This window comes from Zootermopsis nevadensis, unplaced genomic scaffold (assembly GCF_977971745.1).
Source record: "Zootermopsis nevadensis isolate Lab colony 2312 unplaced genomic scaffold, Znev_1.0 Znev_ptg000061l, whole genome shotgun sequence".
In the NCBI taxonomy this organism is placed as follows: domain Eukaryota; kingdom Metazoa; phylum Arthropoda; class Insecta; order Blattodea; family Termopsidae; genus Zootermopsis; species Zootermopsis nevadensis.
This window is the reverse complement of record NW_028259192.1, coordinates 6,928,241-6,950,164: the sequence shown is the minus strand read 5'-3', so window position 1 is coordinate 6,950,164 and position 21,924 is coordinate 6,928,241. Positions and strand designations below refer to the sequence as shown.

At 35.8% G+C, this 21,924-nt stretch overlaps 2 protein-coding genes across 12 annotated transcripts in view; one reads left to right on the top strand and one right to left on the bottom strand.

Annotated features, from left to right (window-relative positions):
* Positions 1 to 14,086, bottom strand: part of LOC110831169 (uncharacterized) — a 23,605-nt gene extending 9,519 nt beyond the window's left edge. The window contains exons 1-14 of one of the 2 annotated variants that reach the window (XM_022066858.2): positions 13,981 to 14,086; positions 11,243 to 11,307; positions 10,563 to 10,650; positions 10,298 to 10,426; positions 9,673 to 9,794; positions 8,977 to 9,138; positions 7,837 to 8,019; positions 7,559 to 7,742; positions 6,263 to 6,479; positions 5,216 to 5,359; positions 4,539 to 4,614; positions 3,031 to 3,150; positions 1,698 to 1,945; positions 189 to 394 (exon numbers count right to left, since the gene is read on the bottom strand). In XM_022066858.2, coding sequence (XP_021922550.1) covers positions 189 to 394; positions 1,698 to 1,945; positions 3,031 to 3,150; positions 4,539 to 4,614; positions 5,216 to 5,359; positions 6,263 to 6,479; positions 7,559 to 7,742; positions 7,837 to 8,019; positions 8,977 to 9,138; positions 9,673 to 9,794; positions 10,298 to 10,426; positions 10,563 to 10,650; positions 11,243 to 11,274 — 1,911 coding nt within the window. In that variant the 5' untranslated portion in view covers positions 11,275 to 11,307; positions 13,981 to 14,086. Of the gene's footprint in view, positions 1 to 188; positions 395 to 1,697; positions 1,946 to 3,030; positions 3,151 to 4,538; positions 4,615 to 5,215; positions 5,360 to 6,262; positions 6,480 to 7,558; positions 7,743 to 7,836; positions 8,020 to 8,976; positions 9,139 to 9,672; positions 9,795 to 10,297; positions 10,427 to 10,562; positions 10,651 to 11,242; positions 11,308 to 11,447; positions 11,467 to 13,980 lie in introns of those variants that run through there. The other variant, XM_087340504.1, reaches the window with a different exon arrangement.
* Nubpl (NUBP iron-sulfur cluster assembly factor, mitochondrial) overlaps positions 14,059 to 21,924 on the top strand; it is a 27,239-nt gene continuing 19,373 nt past the window's right edge. For 3 of the 10 annotated variants that reach the window (XR_015532596.1, XM_087340515.1, XM_087340514.1), the window contains exons 1-4: positions 14,245 to 14,512; positions 16,304 to 16,469; positions 17,694 to 17,819; positions 20,619 to 20,658. Coding sequence is in view for 9 of the 10 variants with exons in the window: in XM_087340515.1 (XP_087196641.1) it covers positions 14,456 to 14,512; positions 16,304 to 16,469; positions 17,694 to 17,819; positions 20,619 to 20,658 (389 nt within the window). In the remaining variant the exon portion in view is untranslated. Of the gene's footprint in view, positions 14,130 to 14,236; positions 14,513 to 14,716; positions 14,768 to 16,303; positions 16,470 to 17,693; positions 17,820 to 20,618; positions 20,659 to 21,924 lie in introns of those variants that run through there. The other 7 variants (XM_087340513.1, XM_087340516.1, XM_087340518.1 and 4 more) reach the window with 7 other exon arrangements.

Genomic DNA, 21,924 nt, shown 5'->3' with positions numbered 1-21,924 from the left:
ATGCTGGTAAACAAACTTAAAACATTGAAGCTAATTAAAATATCATGATCTTAAAGTTCTATTGGTTTCAGTAGTTGGACGATTTGGTCCAAGTTTCTTCACACATGATTCGGAATTTCCCGCTAGTGAACTTACTATTGATCTCAGTGGTAACCTACTGAGACCAAAAGTTGAAATACTACACTCACCTGCTTAGTCTCCAAATTTCTGGCACTCTCTTGTTCTCCAAGTAATACAGACTTTCTCATAATAGCCTGCATTGCAACATTTTGCCGGCCTCGCTTAGTTATGTGTACTGCATGATTCTGATTGTGGTTCCACATTACTTCAGTTGCTTCTTTCTCTCGAGCTTTCTCCAGGGAGCCTTGTGGCTTCAGAATACCAGCACGTCTCTCTGCAATTGAAAACACATACTCTAAATTTTGGTAAGGCAATAAAACACAAAACTGATCTGTTAGGAAAGTACATATATTCATGTCATATTTACCACATCTATTCTCAAAAATTGAAATTAATGAAAAACTATTATTTTCAGGTTACCAGCTGCGTCAGGTGGCTGAATGCTGAATAAACCATATCTTCCTCCAACGGATCACCATTCAGCCACCTGACGCGGGTGGTAACCCGAGAGTCTTTCATCAACTTCGTCGCCATGAAAGCTTCACTTTATATTATTTTCAGTTCTAATGTTGAGCCAAGTTTTTTCCTCAGTTCTTACCTCTTCAATACAGTCTTCAAATAAGATACCACTTCCTGTTCAGTAACTTTACTGTCTGCTCACTGTCACTCATTAATTACACTACGCTGTCATACAGTAACTAAACAAGAAAAATAGTGGTTTATATTACTGCTGAAGTAAACGATGATCACAATGAAATACTTTTTCTCTGCTCATGATAGTAAGCTAAACCCTTGCCTTTAAAGAGCTAAATTTTTGAGTAAGAAGCAAATTCATCGTGTATTCCGGTAAAGGTGTATTTATCTTCTCATTTGTAAACAGAATGCACACAATAATAGTAATTACTTTTCAAATTTGTATGGTATGCATATTACATGGTTTCTGCTTATTTGCAATGCAAATACAGGCAACTTTCAGTTTACAAACGTTCGATTTATAAACATTAGCTATAAGGAACGTCACAATTCATTCAAAATTTCTTAAAGTCGCCAATAGATAGAGTTCCTTATAAAACGAAATACCAAACGTACAGTGAACATAACTGTAAGATTTAAATAAATAAACTATTAAAAATTACCTTGGTTTACATGCCACACCACATAGAATGTTTTTTCGTGGGAAAGAAATCTGTGATTCCCCTTATTATAATACAAAAGAATCATCACTTGCTTTGCCTAGGTTATCTTAGATGGCCAAGTTTAGTTCTGCATTTGGTGACTTAAAAATTTAAGCGATCATGGGTCCAAAGCAAAATAGCAGTGCTGGTGCTGATGGTGGTAGTAATAAAAGATGCAGTATTAGTTTAGAAAGTAAGCTATACATCATAAAAAGGACAGAAAGAGGTCAGAAGCAGGTGGACATAGCTCGTCATTTTGGTGTGAACAGATTGAGTATCGTAAAAGCTCAGCAATGCAAGATATACATAATGAATAAAAACGTATAACGAACAACGTCTTGGAATGGAACTCATTCGTAAATCAAGAGTTGCCTGTACCTTAATACTCCCCACACTACTTACCATGACCTATATCACTGAGGCCCTGATCTACAAGGGGTGGACTGTGGTGTCCACCAGTGATTAATGAATTATCAGGTGTCGAAGTGCCAGTAGCAGCGCTCCCCCAGCTACTAGTATCCGAAGGAGCTGGTGATGGGAGCTTGGTGAGACTAAGCTCCTCCAGTTCTCTGATCAGGTCACAAGGAGGCACCTGCTGACCACCCACTGCTTCAAACATCACTGAAGATTCTTCTGTACCTGGTGATGACCTAAAAAACACCACACATGGCATATTAATAAAGAGTAAAAATGTATTCTCTTGGTAAAGTAAAGTAAAGCTGTCCCACTATACTTCATGTAGGCTCTTGGGGAAGAGGTATAGCTCCTACTCATTCTTAACATCGGTACTAGACAGGGGTGGGTGGTCAGTGTCAAGCCCCAGCCACGCTTTACCCCTGTAAGGACCACAGTGCCCATTGTATTAGAGGCTGGCTTGGTCCCAGAGCCAGTGTGGACACAGAGGCTAGAGAACAAATCCTCTGCCCGCATCAGGAATCAAACCCCAGTCGTCCAGACCATAGTCAGTCACTATACTGACTGAGCTACCCGGCTAATGTATTCTCTTGGACTGACAAAAAAATAATAATTCACATTTAGTTAAGCAAACTCAAACAACACAAACAAAATTCATGATATTTTTTATTGTTCAGATGCCTCAAAAGGGTAATTTCTGTTCACATTAAATATATATACAGGAAGTCCCTGCTTTTACAAATAGTTATTTTTATGGAGCGTTCACACAGAAAAATTTCATTCAGTGAGTTGCTAATTCCCATTAGCACAATGCAATAACTGGGGGTTACATTTCCAAACAAATTAAAAATAACAAAAAAATTAGAAAATTGTATCTGTTTGTTCATGTTTTCATTAGCATATATTTTATTTTGTTCAGATTTCAGATGAATGAGTTTGCTTTTGGATGATAAGCCAAGCAAAGGGCATGCATTTCATTATTAAAGTTGGTATGGGTGAAATTCTGTAATAAATATCTTTGTATAGCAAGGACTGACTGTACTCCCTGTCAATTTTGATTAATGCATACTTTTCCCTCTATGAGGGAAGAAACAATAAAAGAGAGAGAGCGAGAAGTAGTAGCAGTAGTAGTTCATTTAGTTTAAATTTATACAGGACTACTGTAAGCTGTCAAGCATACAACTCTGCAAGAATTAACCCATTCATAAGGCAATTCACAATTTTTAAAGAGTCAAATAAATGGAAGCAGCTGAAGAATGCTATGAACTGCATATTACATTTCATGATTTTAATATACAAACAAGGACTCCTCAGACAATACCTCCTAGTCACAAGGCGATGGTTATCCTGCTTTAACAGCCAAGACCCAAATTCAAGAATACGACTTGCTCTGAGTTTATTAAGCAATACTGTGTCCAACTTCCAGTCTTGGCAACTGAACCTGGAATTAACAATATGCAGCATAATATGAATCACATCACATTAGTACAAGATAAAAATATTCTGAGAATGGGTACAGTGAGATTGATGAAGCATACTATATGAGGACAAACTATCCCATACACTTTTCATCCATTCCAAAACAGTAACGGAAAAAAAATCATCATCCCTATGTTTTCTTGACAGTAGTTCAGTCCCAATAACCTTAATATCCTACAAAGGACTATACATACCATATTGGTATAACATTCAGACCATATTTACTTAATTTACACTCATGCACACATGAACATGTTCACGTACGAGGTGCGATCGGAAAGTTTCCAGACTGTGTCAATAGAGGGCAAACCAGATGTAGTACGAGCTTCTGCCACTAGGGGGTGCGGCCTATGTTCATAGTGAATCAGTGTGCCAGCTGGCATCATCGAATTAGCATTTGTTTCTTAGTTACAGGCGTTTTGGTAGTGCATTACACCGACCCTCCTGCGATTTCGGAATGGCGGATTTTCATGAACAAAGAGTGTGCATCAAATTTTGCCAAAGACTCACCAAAACGGCTACGGAAACCTATGAAATGCTAAAGCAAGCATTTCGGGAGTCCGCAATGGGTCGTGCACAAACTTTTGTGTGGCATTCACGTTTTAAAAATGGCCGAACCTCTGTCGATGATAACGAGCGTTCTGGACGACCATCTTCGAGCACAACGCCCGAAAATGTTACGAAGATTCGGCAGGCCATTCACAAAGATCGACGTCGTACCATCAACGACTTGTGCGACATTGTTGGGATAGGCTATGGGACCTGTCAGCTGATTCTAAAGGACGGAAGCGGCCGGCAAAGTGGCGCAACCACAACTGGCTGCTGCATCATGACAATGCGCCAGCGCACACCGCCCTCAAAGTTCGGCAGTTTTTGGCCTCAAACACCATGGCCGTCATCCAGCACCCTCCTTATTCGCCGGATTTAGCTCCGTGTGACTTCTCCCTCTTCCCAAAGATGAAAATTCAGCTAAAGGGAAGGAGATTTGAGACGATAGAAGAGATTCAGGCAGAATCGCAGATGGTGCTTGACAGGTTGACAAAGAAAGATTTCCAGGGATGCTTCCAGGCTTGGCAGCGGCGCTGGGATCGTTTGTGTTCACTCCCAGGGGAACTACTTTGAGGGTGATGGATGAATTTAATACCTGAGATAAGTGTACAGGTTTTTATAGGCGCAGTCTGGAAACTTTCCGATCGCACCTCGTGTGCGCATACTCACAGGCCTTGGAATTCAATTTTAAAGCAAAAGAACAGAGCATGCAGGAAAAAATACACAAAAAGGATTTCACAGCACCTTTAAAACTTGAAACAAGAAATTATCAAGTTTAGTTCTAGGCCACTCTGAACTTACCTAAGTTCACTGAATGACTTCTCCAATGGTATAAATCCTTGGAGATCCCGATCTTCTGGAAGGGGCAAGTAACTATCTGGAATAGGCAAAACATTTCCTTCAAAACTGTACCTTACATCAATATATCACTATACTGATATATTCAAGGTTGCATTAAGGCATTTTTTAATTACTCACTCATTTTATACTGTGGATGAGTACCTAATTGGATAACTATTACAATAAAAAATACTAGTTATATTGTTTTGTATTTAGTACGCTGCTTGTCTAGATGTAATTCTTTAATGTATGTATTTCATGCTTTTATACTTGAGTTTGTGACGTGTTCTATATCCACTACTGTATTTCTGGAACTTGTAAATAAAATAAAATAAAAAATAAATAAATATACAGGTCTTTATTAAAGCACCAAAAAACATGAAGATTTCTGTCTTCTGGGTTGTTGCGCTGTGTAGTCTGGTAGATGTTTTGTTCAGAGATCATACTACCTCCGCCATCAGGGTGATGAATGACGGAGGCAGTATGACCTCTGAAACGTTGGTAAACATCTACCAGACTACATAGCGCAACAACCCAGAAGACAGAAATCTTCATACTCACTGCTGTGAAAACCTCAAATCATACACCAAAAAACATCTTTATATTTTCATATTTACATTCACTATCCTGTTACTTACATTTGTCAGTAGAAAAATCAGTCAGAGCTTGCTGCAGTCCATTTAGCAGTTTACAAAGACTGGGCCAGATCTGAAGCCGACTTGTAAATGCTGAATCTAGGAGCACTTTAGAATCAAGTCTAATCCAGTCCAAAGTTAGTTTAACTGGAAAAGATAATTAGAGCAATTTTATTTGAAAAATAGGACAACATAGAGGGTAAATAATACATATATCTTTCATCTACAATTAATTATAGTAATCTGATTCAAACTAAAATCCCCAATCATGCACAGGGTTTGAAAAATTGTATCAAATCCTACCTAGGGAACTAAAAATTCATTCACCATCCTAGCAATTTTACATTTCTGACTGTATCCATCAACCATATCTTCTTACACTAGTAAGACTGATCACACTTTTGACATATATTACAAAAGTATCTACAAGGTAGAAGCATCAACCAGTTCTGTGTTAGAGATCCAAAGAGTGGCTCAGAAAACTTTGTCCATGAAAGAATGCCAGGATAATCCCATTTTCAGACCGTAAGTAATAGTTACGAAAAATGGAACAGGAAGTTTAGATGTCATATGTTGCCATTAGACACTCAGCATATTAAATGGTGACTTACAAGCCTGATGTACTACATATGACACTGAGAAGTTAAGAAATAACTATAATGCAGAACATTTGTAGAAACTGGATCATAATAGTTATACAAGTAACAAAAATGCAACATGAAAATTACAAGCCAATACTACACAATGTGTCATATCCTTGATCATATCTATGTATAAAAACTCACAAAATGAAGGTAAAATATGACAAATAAAAATAAAGAAGTATAAAGGAAATCCACCACAGGGAGTACGTCAGTGGACTAATGAACACTCGTTCCATGTAGTGAAAAGCATTTCAAATTATTACCAGGTAAGAAAGAAATTGGAATAATAATTCACAGTCACAAAATTCTGTTAGTTAACTGAGAATAATGCATTTAATGCAAAATTTTCAACCATAGTTAATTCAGGATAAGGAAATTGGTTGTATACTGTAAGCCATACACTTACTGGCTGGCAAAGCAAAGTAATCCAACAATGCATCTCCTTCCTTGAGAGTGTATACAGGAAGTAAATAAGCACTCAGAGATCCAGCCATGAGGTCCATTACAAGGTGTTTAACCTTCTTCTCATCACTTGACAATTGCTCATCACTGAATGTTGTTAATTTGTCTGCATCGACACAGCTTCCAGCATGATGCAGAGCAAACAAGTTGATAGCCAGCATCTTGAAGGTCAAACCAAGTATATCAATAGCATTAATGTTTACACAACATCTTAATGACATAACCTGAATGTCTTTGGTGATCATATTACAAGGGGCATATACAAATGATTTAGACTAACCTGAATTATGTGATCCTTGATGGTGGTGGCTCCCAGGTTACACTTCAGCCTGTTCCACATATTCTCCCTGGAAGTCGATGCACCATTGCCATCTCTCTGGCAATTTCCGTATTGCCTCACGAAACCATTGTTTGGGGGTGTCTCATACCCACTCCCTGACAGCATCATGTAAGGCGTCACTATCGGGGAATCAGTGACAACGCAGGGGATTCTTCATCTCACGGAAGAGGGCATAGTCACTTGGTGCCAGGTCAGGAGAATAGGGTGGGTGCAGGAGTACGGTGAACCCCAGTGACTGCTTGTGCAACTGTGTTCAATTGGGTGACAGGCTTCGCATGTGACAACGAAACAGTGAAAAAGGGATCCAGCAGTGGTCGTCTCAGAACATCAAGAACTCCGCAAATGATTCAAAGAGTGTCGGAACTGATCCCCTGCGTGGTGACCGATTCCCCGATAGTGACGCCTTACATGATGCTGTCAGGGAGTGGGTACGAGACACCCCCAAACAATGGTTTCGTGAGGCAATACGGAAATTGCCAGAGAGATGGCAACAGTGCATCAACCTCCAGGGAGAATATGTGGAACAGGCTGAAGTGTAACCTGGGAGCCACAACCATCAAGGATCACATAATTCAGGTTAGTCTAAATCATTTGTATATGCCCCTCATATATTACCGATTTCTTAATTTTGGATTTCATCCATTGTCTGTGGAGCGCTTTTTTAAATATCACAAAAATTAAAATGGGTGGCATCCACTCAGTTGGATCCAGTATGCAAAGCTATTTCCAATCTGTAAACAGGTGATTTTCATTACTTAAAAAAATCTCTTAACAGACAATGGGTAAGTTCAAAATAAAATTTTAAAATATCATTTTAAAATTTAAGGCAGGAAAACGTCTTACATAATAACATCTTAAATGGGTCTCAATGAATGTACTTCCAATACGGTTACTACAGACCTGAACTAGTTTCCATGAAGTAAGACTCTCTGTGGCAACATGGGCTGTGAGTGTTGTTGTCAGTATCTTTACATACTTCTCTGCTTCTTGCAAGTTTGAACTGTTATGCACCAATCCATGAAGTTTAAGGAAAACAGCCACATATTCTGAGACTGATAATTTGTTCCTTCCCTCAACATTTAATCTGCAAGAAAAGATAAATATCAATGTAGATTAGGATCCACCACAGCACTAAATACCAGTAATGACACCACAAAACAACATAAATAAATGCTTACTTTTCTTCAGCACTTTTATTTAATGTGCGAGAGAGATTGGTGGCTGCAGCTGGAAAGAAATGACGGACAGCAACACTGCGAACATAGTGGAACACAGTACTCAGTCGATCACCTCGACTAGCTTCAAGCAATGCAAGTTGGTTGTAAGGTTGTCCACTGTTTGGAGCCAACTGTACTGCATGTCTATAAAAAGTACAGACATATTACAATACTTATACATTTGGAAAATTATCTTTTAAAAACAGTACCCAGATAATATGCACACAGACCAGGGTAAGTAAAATTATGACCAAGAGTTCTAATCTGAAAGTGACTGATTAACCCAACTGGATACTTGATATGTATTTATTATGATGGCAACATGTACAAGTGCTTGAATTCAAATCTTCAAGCAGACTATAAAAAATATTTGAGTTAACTCCATCTATATATGCCTCCTGTTAATTTCAAGAATGTAGGATTTGAGGTTCTCATGGCAGTGAATACGAAGATGGCCGTCTTCTGGGTTGTAGCGCTGTGTAGTCTGGTAGAAGTTTACTTCTACCAGACTAAAGAATACAACTCTGAAAACAGCCATTTTTCTAATTTCAAGCAAGTTCAACAACACAGTAATAAAATCAACAGTGGTGTACAGATAACAGTAATAGAAAATAAACAGGAAATGTCTTTCTTCACATTTGCAGCCTACGCTTAGGTAAGTTTTAACTTGTCTGTCAAACTATTAAGAACATCTTCAATGATAAATTGCTTTATAAGTATGTGCAGAAGCAATTATAAACACTCTGCCCAAAAATGTCCTAGGCAGCTGAGATCAAAAGTTATTCTGGAATAGCATGAGATGAAGTTTTTGGAACTTTATCCATCGTCTGGTATTTGAAAACTCAATCTGTTTTTGTCCTCACTGGATCCAGTGATCGAGGTTAGCTCTTTCAAATGGACTTAAGAGTAGGTACTCCTTTTCCCTACAACTGAGAACAAAAAAAGATCCAGTTTTAAAAATGCTTTGTGCTTTTAGAATAACAGATGGTGGATAAAGTACACAAACTCAGTAATCCCAAATGTAACTCGCAATCATTAGAACCCTTTGGAATTGTCTAGTCCTCCTTATAAAATCAAAATAAAGTCCACAACTCAACAAACCTGTAAAATATTTCAGCCTGGCGATTCTGATTCCTATAGCGAGCAATGTCTCCCAAGTGGACTAAGCAATGTTGGCAGATGTAGTAACAAGAATTCTTGTGTGGCACAGTAAAATGATCACCAGTTTTCCAAAGTTTTCCATTTCCAAACACAGATTCATTCCTGTAAATTAAAGAACCAACATAAACTATCAACGTATACTCTTTAACCAAGAGATCAGCAGAAAAGGTCCAATTCTCATGAAAATTTTCAAACTGAACAAAAAGTTTATAATTTAACAACACATACATTTTAATACTGTTCTACATACACCTATTCAACTGGAGTCAGAGTAGCTGAGTCAGTATGGTGTCTGACTACAGACCAGACAACAGTTCAATCCCTGGCAAGGGAAAAAGATTTTCCTTCCATCCTCTGCACCCAGACCAGCTCTGAGGCCTACCCAGCCTCATATCCAATGGGTACCAAGGGTCCTTGCCCTGGGGCTAACGTACAGCCAGGGCACAATGCTGACCATTCGCTCCCATCAAGTGGCAAGGTCAAGAATGAGTAGGAACTATACCTCCTCTCCCCATGTGCTACCATGGTGTGCAGCAGGACAACTTTACTTTACAGCTACTCTAATGCAGTATTGTTCTTAACCAAATTACAAGCATACAGAGTTTATACCTATCACAATCTGAGAAATGTCATTACCTTCTAAATGGAAGGTCCAGATCAAATGCTGTACAGATTTCCTGTAGTAAAGTCAAGTAGAAGCCACTGGCTGCCTCCAGACACCAAGATAACATCGCCTGTGACTCATTTCGTTTGGGATTCTAAAGTGAGAAATAAATTAATGCAACATCTGTAACTCCGTGAAATAAACCTATCAAGCAGAACACCTATCACCACCTGGTCTAAACAGTCATGCTATCAATACTTCAAGATGATATATAAAATAACCAACAAATTCTGCTTCTTATCTTGGACAAAGGTCTACCATGTGTCACAAAATATTTAAGAAACATCCTGACAACCTTTGTACATACAGCCTGTAACATTAGGCTTTGCCATATAAGTTAATTATATGGAATAAAAATTGTAATCTAATGACAAATCTGTATTACACAAAACCAACTCTGACACTTGTCTGTATCTATTACATTACCAACTTCACTAAGGCTGCAAGAGACTATACACTTATGATCTTATCTGTACAGATAAATGTATACAACAGATCCTTAACATGCATCAAAAAGTAAACATACACAAGCAACTCTTTTGTGTGAAGTTTATGAATTATAACACACATATTCTATAAATTTATGTTTATACAAACCTTCTTATCCTTTGCTAAATTCTGTAGTGTTCCAATATAATTTTTAAATCCATGATTCCACAGTTCTTGTTCCACTTTTTTGTCCAGAGCAAATTCTAAGTCAAGAATAAGGACCTGCTGATAAATTCTCTATGGCAAAGAAAAATACATTATAAATGAACAGATACAATTCTGACCTTTCACCAAAAAATGCAAACTGCACACCCAGTAACCAGTAATAAACAATTAAGCAAGTATTACTGTAAAACAATGCTAATTTACTCACCTGTAATTGCTGTTGGCAAACCCAAGCTTCATTGTCATTCAATATGTCTCTTGAATTTTGAACTTTTTCTTTTAGCTTTTCTGCTCTCCTAAAACATTAGAAGTGTGATACATATGTACTATTTGTTTCTTAGCATATTTAAAAGCGCTGTGTTAACTGCAGTGGTTATATAGCACCAAGTTAGATATGACAGGAAGTATGTAAACAAGTAGTTGGGACTGATTCAAGAAATATTTGTACAATTATTTTCATGAAGGGAATAAGGATACACAGAAAACCCTCAGGACAATGTACATTCCAGAATCTCTATTGCAAATCACATACCAAAAACCCTTTCAGTACTGTCTTCTGACCGACCTGAACGTCTTAAAGTGACTAAAAATTAGACACTTGCAAGGGTACTGTAGTTTTCACAACATTAAAACAACAATGAAACAGTCATATGGTGCCAAATGAGGTAAGTAGATTGAATCCTTTAATGCCTCTTCTCCCAAATGTCACTTCACAGAAAATAATGGATGAGAGATGAAAAGGTTCAGTTTCATTAAATAAACTACACTTGTGTGGCCAAGATCTTTCTCTGCTGATATGACAGTGAAGCATGTCAGTGGCACCAAAGAGGTATTCAGCCTTATTGATGTTTTACATCAATGCTTTGCATGTAATAAAAATACACTTACTTCAATGCCTGAATGGCGGCCTTCAATCCCATTATCTGTTGCTCCTACACGCAGCAAATTTATTACTAGAAAGAAAAAGACATAAAGTTTTAAGTGTTAGAACCATATAACATGATCTACAATTAACAATCTGGATCAGACTGGCACTCATAAAGCTGCAATAATCAAGCAAGTCATTCAACAACAGGCAATGTTCAAATCTTACTTAGCTTCAGTCATTAGTCACAAGCTGGTGATAAGAACTCTTTTTGACACTACAGACTTTGTTTTGAGTAACACAGCACCACCATATATACAAATGCTTAAGCTTCTCAGGGAACATAAAACAGGATTTAAGTTGTATCCTGCAAAGTCCTCAAAAACATCTGCAATGATTACACATTTATCAGGACATGACAACAGAATACTTTGATTCAATTTTTGTACATAATACTGTCAATTAAGACAAAAGAATTTAAAGATATGGATGAAATACTATACTCTCATTAGAGATAAGTGATTAACAAACAAATTCTTTCAAACCCCAGGATCCAACAAGAGGCTGCAGGGGTTACATATACAAACTTTTCTGGGAAATTTTCTATTAAAATACAAACTTGGCAGCATGTTCCATCACGAAATAAACTTTTAAGCTTAAGCTTTGGACCAGAAACATAGAAAGTGAAAATAAATGCTATGCTTCTTTTTAAATAGCTGAATGTATATAAGTACATAAGTTGGGCTTTCATTTGATATTCCACTCATAATATTTTAGTGAACACCCAACACTCTAATCTTACCCGTTGTGCTTAATTTATGAATAAGCTCATGCATTGAAGTACAAACACTCTACTTAACACACTTCAGCTCTGCAAGGGAAATCCAGAATATTTCTTACCAAACATTTCTCTGGGATTCATGTAATGTATTAGAATTTATTTTTTACACTTAGCTTTTCAATCTACCCTACAAATAAAAATCACATGGCACAAGGTCTGAGAAACAAGCTGGCCATAAGCCTTCACTAATAATTTTATCACCAAATATGACACTTCTTGTAGCCATGAAGTTGCTGAATCCTGTTTAAAGTAACTGTGCAGTCTATTAATTCAGGGAAAAACCTATTCAAACTCAAATGAATATACTTTTCTGAATAAAATATATCTATAAAAAATAAAGATAATTATTCACTTTGCACTGATTGCACACCATACACCAACTTTTGAATCATAAAAGTGGCATTCATGAAGGACTCTAGGCTCTTCTGAGGACCAGTATCAGTTATTATGTATGTATGAATGTTCATTTTGTAAAATGTAGGCTGTGTCAGTAAACAACAATAATTTTTGGGTCAAGTGTATTTTCATTCCCCGACTGGATAAACCAGTTCCAAAAATGTTTCCTTGCAGCTGGGTCTCTTGGTTGCAATTTATGCCCTTGTACTATTTTATATGGGTGAATGTTCAGTAATTTTGTACCTTTTGCTGAGGAGGCCAAAACATCAGCTCATTGGGACAGTTTTGCCACTAATTTTCTTGACGAACGCTCCAATCTTACATCAATAACATAATATTTTTCTTTTGATAGTATATGGCATCTTTTTATTTTCTTTTCAAGTACCAAACCCATAGTTTTGAATTTATTAATAAAATAATGAATGGTAGACATTGCAGAAATATCAACACTGGGGAATTTTTGTTAAAATTCTCTGATATACACAAGCTAACTGCTTTTTACATAACTGTCATAGATGAAAAAGCACTGTATTTGTGTACAGTAATATCTCAAATACAAACCCAACCTAAGCACGGAAATGTATCACCTATAACAACAAGAAAGCCTTCATCTGACAAGGTCTGTTGTGGACAGTGGCATTGCATCACATGGTGCAAATACAAAATAACAACCCTGCATAACCTACAGCAAATTAAATTTTCTATCATAACTTGATGTCATATGACATGTTGAAGTGAAAACGAAGTGGTCACTGTATTATACAGTTATTCCAGAATATTCACACCTAGGTTATAACATACCAGAATAAACACCCATTTATATATCTTAACTACTGATACTTCTCATCATCTGCCAATATCATATTTTTGGAAATAAACTGCAGTTGAAACGAGCAGAAAACAAAGACTGTTTTCCATATTTTCACAGAGCCCAAATAACATCAGAAACACGGTTACAAAAATATCAATATATTTGAGATGTCTGAAACAGCCTGATCAAAGAAAAACATGGAACAATGTTCTGCTCCTGACAAAACCTGAAGAACCACCTCACTCTGGGAAAAATTAACAAAGATCACACACATCTGAAGTCATTCGAATCAAATACTACCTTCCTTCATGCTTTATTTGTAAGAGCCTTTCTACCTGAACCAATGTTAATCGAGTGTTGCTAGCTCCAGTGCATTACAAGAACCCAGATTGCAAGTCCATATTTTTATCAGCTTTGTCGTTACTTTATAAGTTATTTGTAATTTTTCCCACTATATGACACCAGAAACTTTGGGAAATGCAGTTATTTTCGCAACTTCATCACAAATAATCCCCAAAACTAAACTGACAAGACAGAAGAGACCCCTATTTACCGCCTAGGATGGATGCTGCCTCAGCGTAGGCTACTTTGACATAAGCATAAACAAAGCTTTTTAATTCAAAAGACTATTCTTAACTTATAAACCCAATGTTATATGATTTTACAATACACTCTACAACGTACATATAAGTATATAGCACAAACAAACTTACTGTCACATATTAAAAACATAAATCTTCTTGCGACTTTACCTAGATGGATTGAACAGCCGTGAACATATGATACTTCCGGTGAAAATGAAAAATTCATGAAGAAAACATGCTGATTGTGTCAACTGAAAACTAATCAGTTAATACAGACGGTACAGTGAAAAGTATTATGATTTTATATATAATTTTAATCTTACTTGTTTTTTACAAGTACATTACAAACAAAATATTATAAATAAAATGTAACAAGCCTGTAAATACTTCAATGGAAAATTTTCATACAAGTTACTATGACAACAGCGTCAAAGTTCGGAAAAAGAGGTGCTTCTGGTTAAAATGTAGATATCTGTAAATTAAATTGAAGGAAATCATCTTAACTTGGATATTTTAATTTTCAGGACAAAGTAAATCTACATTATCATTGGTTTTATTGTATTACATAAATGTACATGTACTTTAAATTGTGAAAATCCCCAACATGCTTGACAGTAGAAGCCTGGTAATTTTTCTGTTAAGTAAATACAGGAGGTGGAATGTAAGTATGTATTCAAATTAATAAATAAAGTTATTTTGAATTTTCAGAATAGAATTTGCAGTTTTTTCTTCGTGTAATGTGATAATAAGCAATATATTTAGGTGTATTCAATAGAATTGCTAATCTGTAGGTTACAAAACTCCCATTTAGAAGCGATATATTTTCATTATGCAATCGATATATTATTAAATATGACTCGTGATGTTTGACCCTTCCGTTGCGCCCATTATAAATTAGTGACCGCATTAGTGAAGGGTATGTCATTTAAAAACCATTGTACATTAGCATCTGGCTGTTGTTCCAAAACATGAAAAATTCATATTTTATTTATGCTTAATAGATCCAATAAAGAAACAGTGTGAATTAATTGAATTAAAAGGTCCAACCCAAGCTAACATAACCAAATTTGGAATATATTCTTATTTGTTTTTGTCATCTATAGAATTTAATCCCAGGTTGTCTACAAAGAAACAGGCTTTATGTGTTACATTATTTTGAATGTTTTATTCTGTGTTTTGTATATAGGCACCAATCTTTTAGATGGTCTTCTTAGTTGTGTTGCCATGTAGTCTTGTAGGAGATTACCAACATTTCATAGGAATGTATTGCCTCCAGCTTCTTTTACCCTGAAGATGAAGGGAGTTCATTCCTTCAAAACATTGGTAATCAACTATTAGACTAAATGGCACCACCAAATGTTGTTTATGAGTAATTAGTACTTCTCCTTCATGTTCAGGAGATTTCGGTTCAAATCTTGCCCTAGACACCAACTATTGTGACAGGTTTTTCATGATTTTCCTTAGTTCCTCCAGACAGATTCTGGGAAAGGGCCTTAAATTAGATCATGACTGTTTTGTTCCATATCCTTTCCATTCTGTATTCATCAGTCACTCTATGATTTGAAACTATGGATTCTCTGCTGCTGATAGTGATGTTAAATAAGCCACAAATAAATAAATAAATACACAGTGATATGGCCCACAATCTCACAATTCAAATTTTAACCAAAGTGATTTCATATGCTTGTTTTTGGTTTGTTTCTGTTTATATAACAGTGCATTTCTATCTGTGTAGATTATATAGTAGCATATCCTTGGATGATTTGGTAGGTGGATTGGGAATTACATAAAAAGTAGCAGACATGGTCTCTTTAAAGGTTAGCATTTTTTCTGGAGGGACTGACAAAGTCCACAAGAATACTCAATCAGATTATTTGGCCTTGAAGTAGAAATTCAAACATGAGGCCTGAATTCATTCTCTTTTTCTTTTCTAGTATAAACATAATTGTAATAACAAGACTGGAAAGTGTAATCCATACTGGAAAACATAATTTCCATATGTATTTTTATTCCACCCTTACCACCCATGTTTAAACCAAACTAACATAATGAAACCGAACATATATAACTTAACACGTCCAACGCAACCTAACCCTCAGATCTGAGGGGAGGAGACCACTGCTAAGACCTACACATAGGTGGGAGTATAACATTAAGATGGACCTTAGGAAAATAGAAATCGATTGAGCAAATTGGATGCAGCTAGCTGGCAGGCCTTTGTCAATATGGTGATGAAAAGATGGGCAATTCTTTGACAAGCCGAATATACAGTCAACTTTTCAAAGAATATCCTGCGCTGTAGAATTAGTGTGGTTGTAATTCTGTACCAGTACTGCAACAGTTTATGTTCAGTATATTTAAGCACTTTAATTCATCAGAAGTCTCTGGTAAAAGTGTATCACTGTAGTGAATGGAAGGTTTAACCAACTTATTATTTTGATTTTACTTCCAGGCTAACATATACTGTAGTTGTCAAAAGACAGGCAGCTCAGAATTAGAAAACAGGCAAGCACAACTTATGGCACGTGGATTGCCAAAACAGAAACCAATTACTGGAGTCAAACAGATAATACTTGTGGCGTCAGGAAAGGGTGGTGTTGGAAAATCCACAACCGCAGGTACGTTTCTTTATATCAAGGAACAGTAAAATGTGAGATTTGAGGTTTTCACATATGTGATGATGATTATGTTCTTCTGGGTTTTGGCACTGTGTTGACTGGTTGGTAGATGCCGTTCTTTTGGGTAATGTACCGTCTCCATCTTTAGTGACAGTGCTGGGATTTGGGGGGAGGGGGGATTGGCAGCAAGGGAAGTCTGAAGGAATGGGCCCATCAGGATGGAGTGAGGTAGAAATTGGGTCCAGCCAATGGGGAAACTCAAAGCAGGCATCAGAGGAATGGGAAAGATGGAGGGTAGGAGAGAAGAAGTCAGCCCTTTCCAGGACCACAGGACAAGGTTGATACTGAATTCTGTAAAAGTGGTATTTAGGACTTTGTCCATCATCTATACTGAAATAAAACTGTTTCAGAAGCTATATATTCTTCTGTCTTGAGGTAAAAGGGGGAGTTAGCCTCAAACCTGGACCTAGAGCCAGGTCCAAGTCTGAGGCTAGCTCAGCCAGAGAACCCAACTGCTAGGATTTTTGTCCTTGCTGCTTTTACCTGAAGACGGAGGAAGATCTAGCATCAGAAACATAATGTTATTGAAATATAGATGATTAAGAAGACATTCTGTTTAATGACTTTGTCAGTAGCATGTAAATAATTACTCAGATAGTTGTGTGTTATAGTGTTATTTCCACTTGTCTAAAATCATAGAGAAGAACTGGATAAAGGGGGGATTGAGAGCAGTCATTCCACCCCCATTCAAATTCATAATACTTCTAGAATATTTGGCTGATATACAGCTACCACAAAAAGATATATACACATTAAAATGTGGAGTATCAACCTTGTTATCAATGTCTGAGTTTTGTGTTTATGAGGGAAACATAGTGTGGTCTACACTTAACAGATGACACTATAATATCTTTTCCCATGATGTCAATGCTGACATACATATGTAATGATGTAGTTTGTTAAAATGTCTTTATTTCAATCATAAAAAGTGTGTGTATATCTTTTTGGGACACTCTGTAGTTGCTTCTTTGCTGCCTTTCAGTAACTTTTAAGGATGCAAATACATTGTTGTACAATAATTACTAATTGATCACCCATCGTTTTACCAGTTAAACAGAGAGTTTTGTATAGCTATTTATTAAAATATAATTTGTTCATTATTTTAGATTAAGGTTTGAGAAAGTGAACTTCTTGCATTTTATAATAACATATTCGTTCTGTTAGTTAATCTCTCATTAGCCCTGAAATCAGTTGAACCAAACAAAGTGGTTGGACTTCTCGATGCAGATGTGTATGGCCCTTCTGTTCCACTTATGATGGGCTTACATGAAACTCCACTCCTAACTAAAGGTACAGTAGAGAGTAGAGTATAGTAGAGTTTATTTACATTCCATAGATCCTTCTTAGGACTCAACCAAAGGATGTAGAACATGTCATTTCATACAATATACATACACTTCACAACTTTCAACACAAGTACAAGAACGTATTTCACATATCAATGTACATAAATTTCAGATTCTGCAATACAAGTATGAAAAATAATTTTACAAATTAATATACATAAACCTCAGAATTTTAAATATAAATACAAAACTTGCTTTACATATACGTAGATTACAGTTATTTTAACAGTTCTTCATTATTTACATGTGTATTTATGAGATGTTCTTGTTAATGCTCAAGCAGGAAAGGAATGAAAGTTCACACTTGAAGGAATTTTCAGGTTAGAACATAAAAAGGAAGTCTTATGAATTTCTGCATTGCTTTGAAAACTGAATTTAATAGAAAGAAGCTAAAGAGATTGAACATTTTATTACTTTTTTATATTTTATTCAGTTTTGTACCAATTCCTCAAGGACTTAATTATTGGTAGAGACCAATACATAAAGCCTTTGCTATTAATGTGTGATTTGTTGAGCCCCTGAAATCAATCCAGGATATAACACTTTCTTCCATATTCACCCAATTTCACCATTCATAATTATCCATCCACTTATCACTTTATTCCACTTAACTTCTATAGTTGATTGATCATTATTATACAGAGTGTGGGAAAAAATATGCATAATAACAATGTGAATGGGTATGAAATCTCAAAACAAAAATTTAAAATGTAGAATTCTCTAGAAGGAATCATTCTTCAGATATGGATTGAAGGAATCATAAAATGGGATATGAGTTGCACTCATCATAAGTAGCAAAGAAATTAGTGTTAACATTGAGAGACAGAGGCAGACACATGGAGGGTTCAATAACTATAAATAAACTACAGATGTCACTCATGAACAAGTGAGTTAATACAAAAGAATAGCACAGAAGACACAGAAATACATAAGAAGAATGCTCAGTTCACACATGTCAGGATAAACAACAATTGAGAAGCATACAATTCTTGTCAGCAAAGAACATTGAGTTTATGTAACAGAGAGTGGTAGTTACAGTAAGTGTTCAGTGTCCACTGTGTATTTGCTGACATGCAACAGCACACCATGGAAGACTAGCTTGCGCACATTGTAACATATCTGCATCAGTGATTGTCACAGCAGCATGACACTTTGTTATCAAGTATTTCATGCCAGTTAGCAGATCAAGAATTTCTTTCAGGTGTCCCCAAAGTAGGGAGTCAAGAGTATTCAGTTCCAACAGTTTTTCAGACCATGATATAGGGCTGCCACATCCTAGCCACCTGTCAAGAAACTGTGTGTTGAGGTTCTGTTGGGTCTGTGCACCTAAATGTACTGGTGCCCTATTGTGTTGAATCTACATGTGATATTGAACAACCAGTGGTACATTTACAAAGCAGCACCAGTAGCACTTCCTGCAATAACACATAATAAGCAGGGCCATTGAGGCCCAACCACAGAATTGCCAATGACACTGGCCCATATATTAATGCTCCAGTGAACTTGATGGCCCTACTCGCATGTTCCACGGAGAATTTGTTGTGATTTTTGAAGACACCTTCACTTGCTCCAAAAATACCAGATCACATTCTTGCAGCAATTATGCAACTATTTGCAGTTCTTCATTATCATGTAAAAAAAGCAAGACACTGTTATCTTCTGCTGTTCTTGACCCAATTTTGCACTATAAGGTTTTACACTTTTTAATATTTGTGAAATGCGAGGTTTTAACAGCAAGGAAAGATTGATCATGTAGACATGAATTGTTACCAGCATAATGGAGGACATTGCTCAATTCATCTGTCCCTTTATATAAAGGTGAGAAATAAGTAGACCTGTGATATAGGCTTACTATGTAGGAGGAGTGGAGGGATCTTCTTCTTAAAGTGCCTATCCATTCCGGATGTTGGCTATCAGCATAGCAATTTGAACTTTACTGGCTGCTACTTGAAACAGACCTCCAGTGGACATCGAGAACCAAGTTTTTAGGTTCTGAAGCCAGGAGATTCTTGGCCTGCCAGGTCCCCTCTTTACGAATACTTTTCCCTGGATTATCAACTGAAGCAGCCCGTATCTATCATTATTTCTCGTGGAGGGATCAGGCACAGAAATTCCCTCTTTCATATTTTTCCAGATGGGCGTGTCTCTTGTCCTCCATCCCTTGCTTTAATTAGTTGCCCTCCTTTCCCTCAATCCAATCCTTCCATATTTCCTGTATAAATCCCAGCTCTACTCACTTCTGTCATGGAAACACTGGTAACTACCTACATGATTACATAGTTTTACAATCTACTTCTTTGATTGAAAATATTATATTTATGCAGCTTGATGTTTGCTGAATTACGTGGGTTGAAATTTTGCATTGTGTATTTTCCCATTTTTCAATAGATAACTTTTTTAGTTATTTATTCATTTGTAAGAAATAAAAGAAGAATATGTTATTGTGTTCCTAAATTTAACGAAGGTACAGTTTTTGGTAAAATGGTAAAAAAAACCTGGTCTGTCGGTGACCCAAATATTATCTGTCCTTGAAAGGCTTAAGGAGCATGGTTTATATATGTGACACTGATTGGAAAATATTTTTGTATTCCTTTAATTTTTATTCTGGAAGTCTGTACTTTGGATATAATGAAAACTTATATGCATGAAATATTGAAGAATCATATGTAAGTAGGTACACATTATTCAGTTATATTCTTACATGTCTTAGAAAATGGATTCAGAAGTTTTAATTCATTTTCAGATAACTTGATGATTCCTTTAGTTAATTATGGATTGCAATGGTAAGTTCATTCTTATATTAAGCATACTTGCATTCATTTATAATTCATTACATGATATGCTGACAACACAGATGAAACCTTGCCAGTTGTTTAAAGTTCCTAATATAGAAACAAAATCTGAAAAAGGCTGGAAAGATATATGCATGCAGTGTCCTTAAATATTCTCTATTCTTAAATTAAATTTTATCACATTTTTTAAATATATTTATTTTGTACAGTCTATACACAAACGTTTGAAGTTTAATGGTGTTGTAAAAATTATATAATATTAAAACATTTTGTTGTGTAAAATATTATATTAGCGCTCTTAATCGTAAATACGATTTTACATTATATTTTTTAGCGCTTTTATTAAAACGACATGTTTCGACGGGTAATACCGTCGTCTTTAGGTTTTTATCAATTTAAAATATTTTAAAACTATTAGATATTTGATGCAATATATTATAATGATCCGTAGTTCTGTTTGTAGCTTTACATTTTCATGGTAAGTTGCTTATTGTAGTCAGACGTTATATTTATCTGTGGAATTAATGTTTAATTATTTTCTTGGAATGAGTATGAATTGACATAGGAAATAAATAAATAATCGTATAAATATATATTAAAAATAGTAAACAAGGAACATACCAAGAGATGTTGTGTAGAGTAACGTGCGTCTGACGGCTGGTGAAGAGAATCTGTGAGCGCTAATATAATATTTTACACAACAAAATGTTTTAATATTATATAATTTTTACAACACCAATAAACTTCAAACGTTTGTGTATAGACTGTACAAAATAAATATATTTAATCAAACACAAACATGACGCATATAAGATACACATTTTTTAAGATGAAGTCATTGAGTGAAAGTACATAAAATGTTCAGCTTGTTAGCTGTTATAAAATTTTCCCAAAATTCTTAGTATTTGATAGAACACTGTGCCAGAAATGGGCAACAATATAAGCTGGATATGCCATACTTCATATTCTTACATAATCATCTTACTATAATGATTGTTTAATACAACATGTTAAAGTACCATTGTTATTATACATAAATATCCATAATATGTAACTAACAACCAAAACTTAAAAGTTTAATTGTTGTTACATTTACTTGCAATAAAAATAATTATATTACTATAGTTTTTTCTTCTCATGAAGTCCGATTGAAAACCAATTAGAAGATTACTATGCAACAGGGTAGGGAGTGTTTGGTAGGCTTCCTGTATTTGGTTGGTTCTGGTTGGGTCACATGTTACAGAACCAAACTCATAA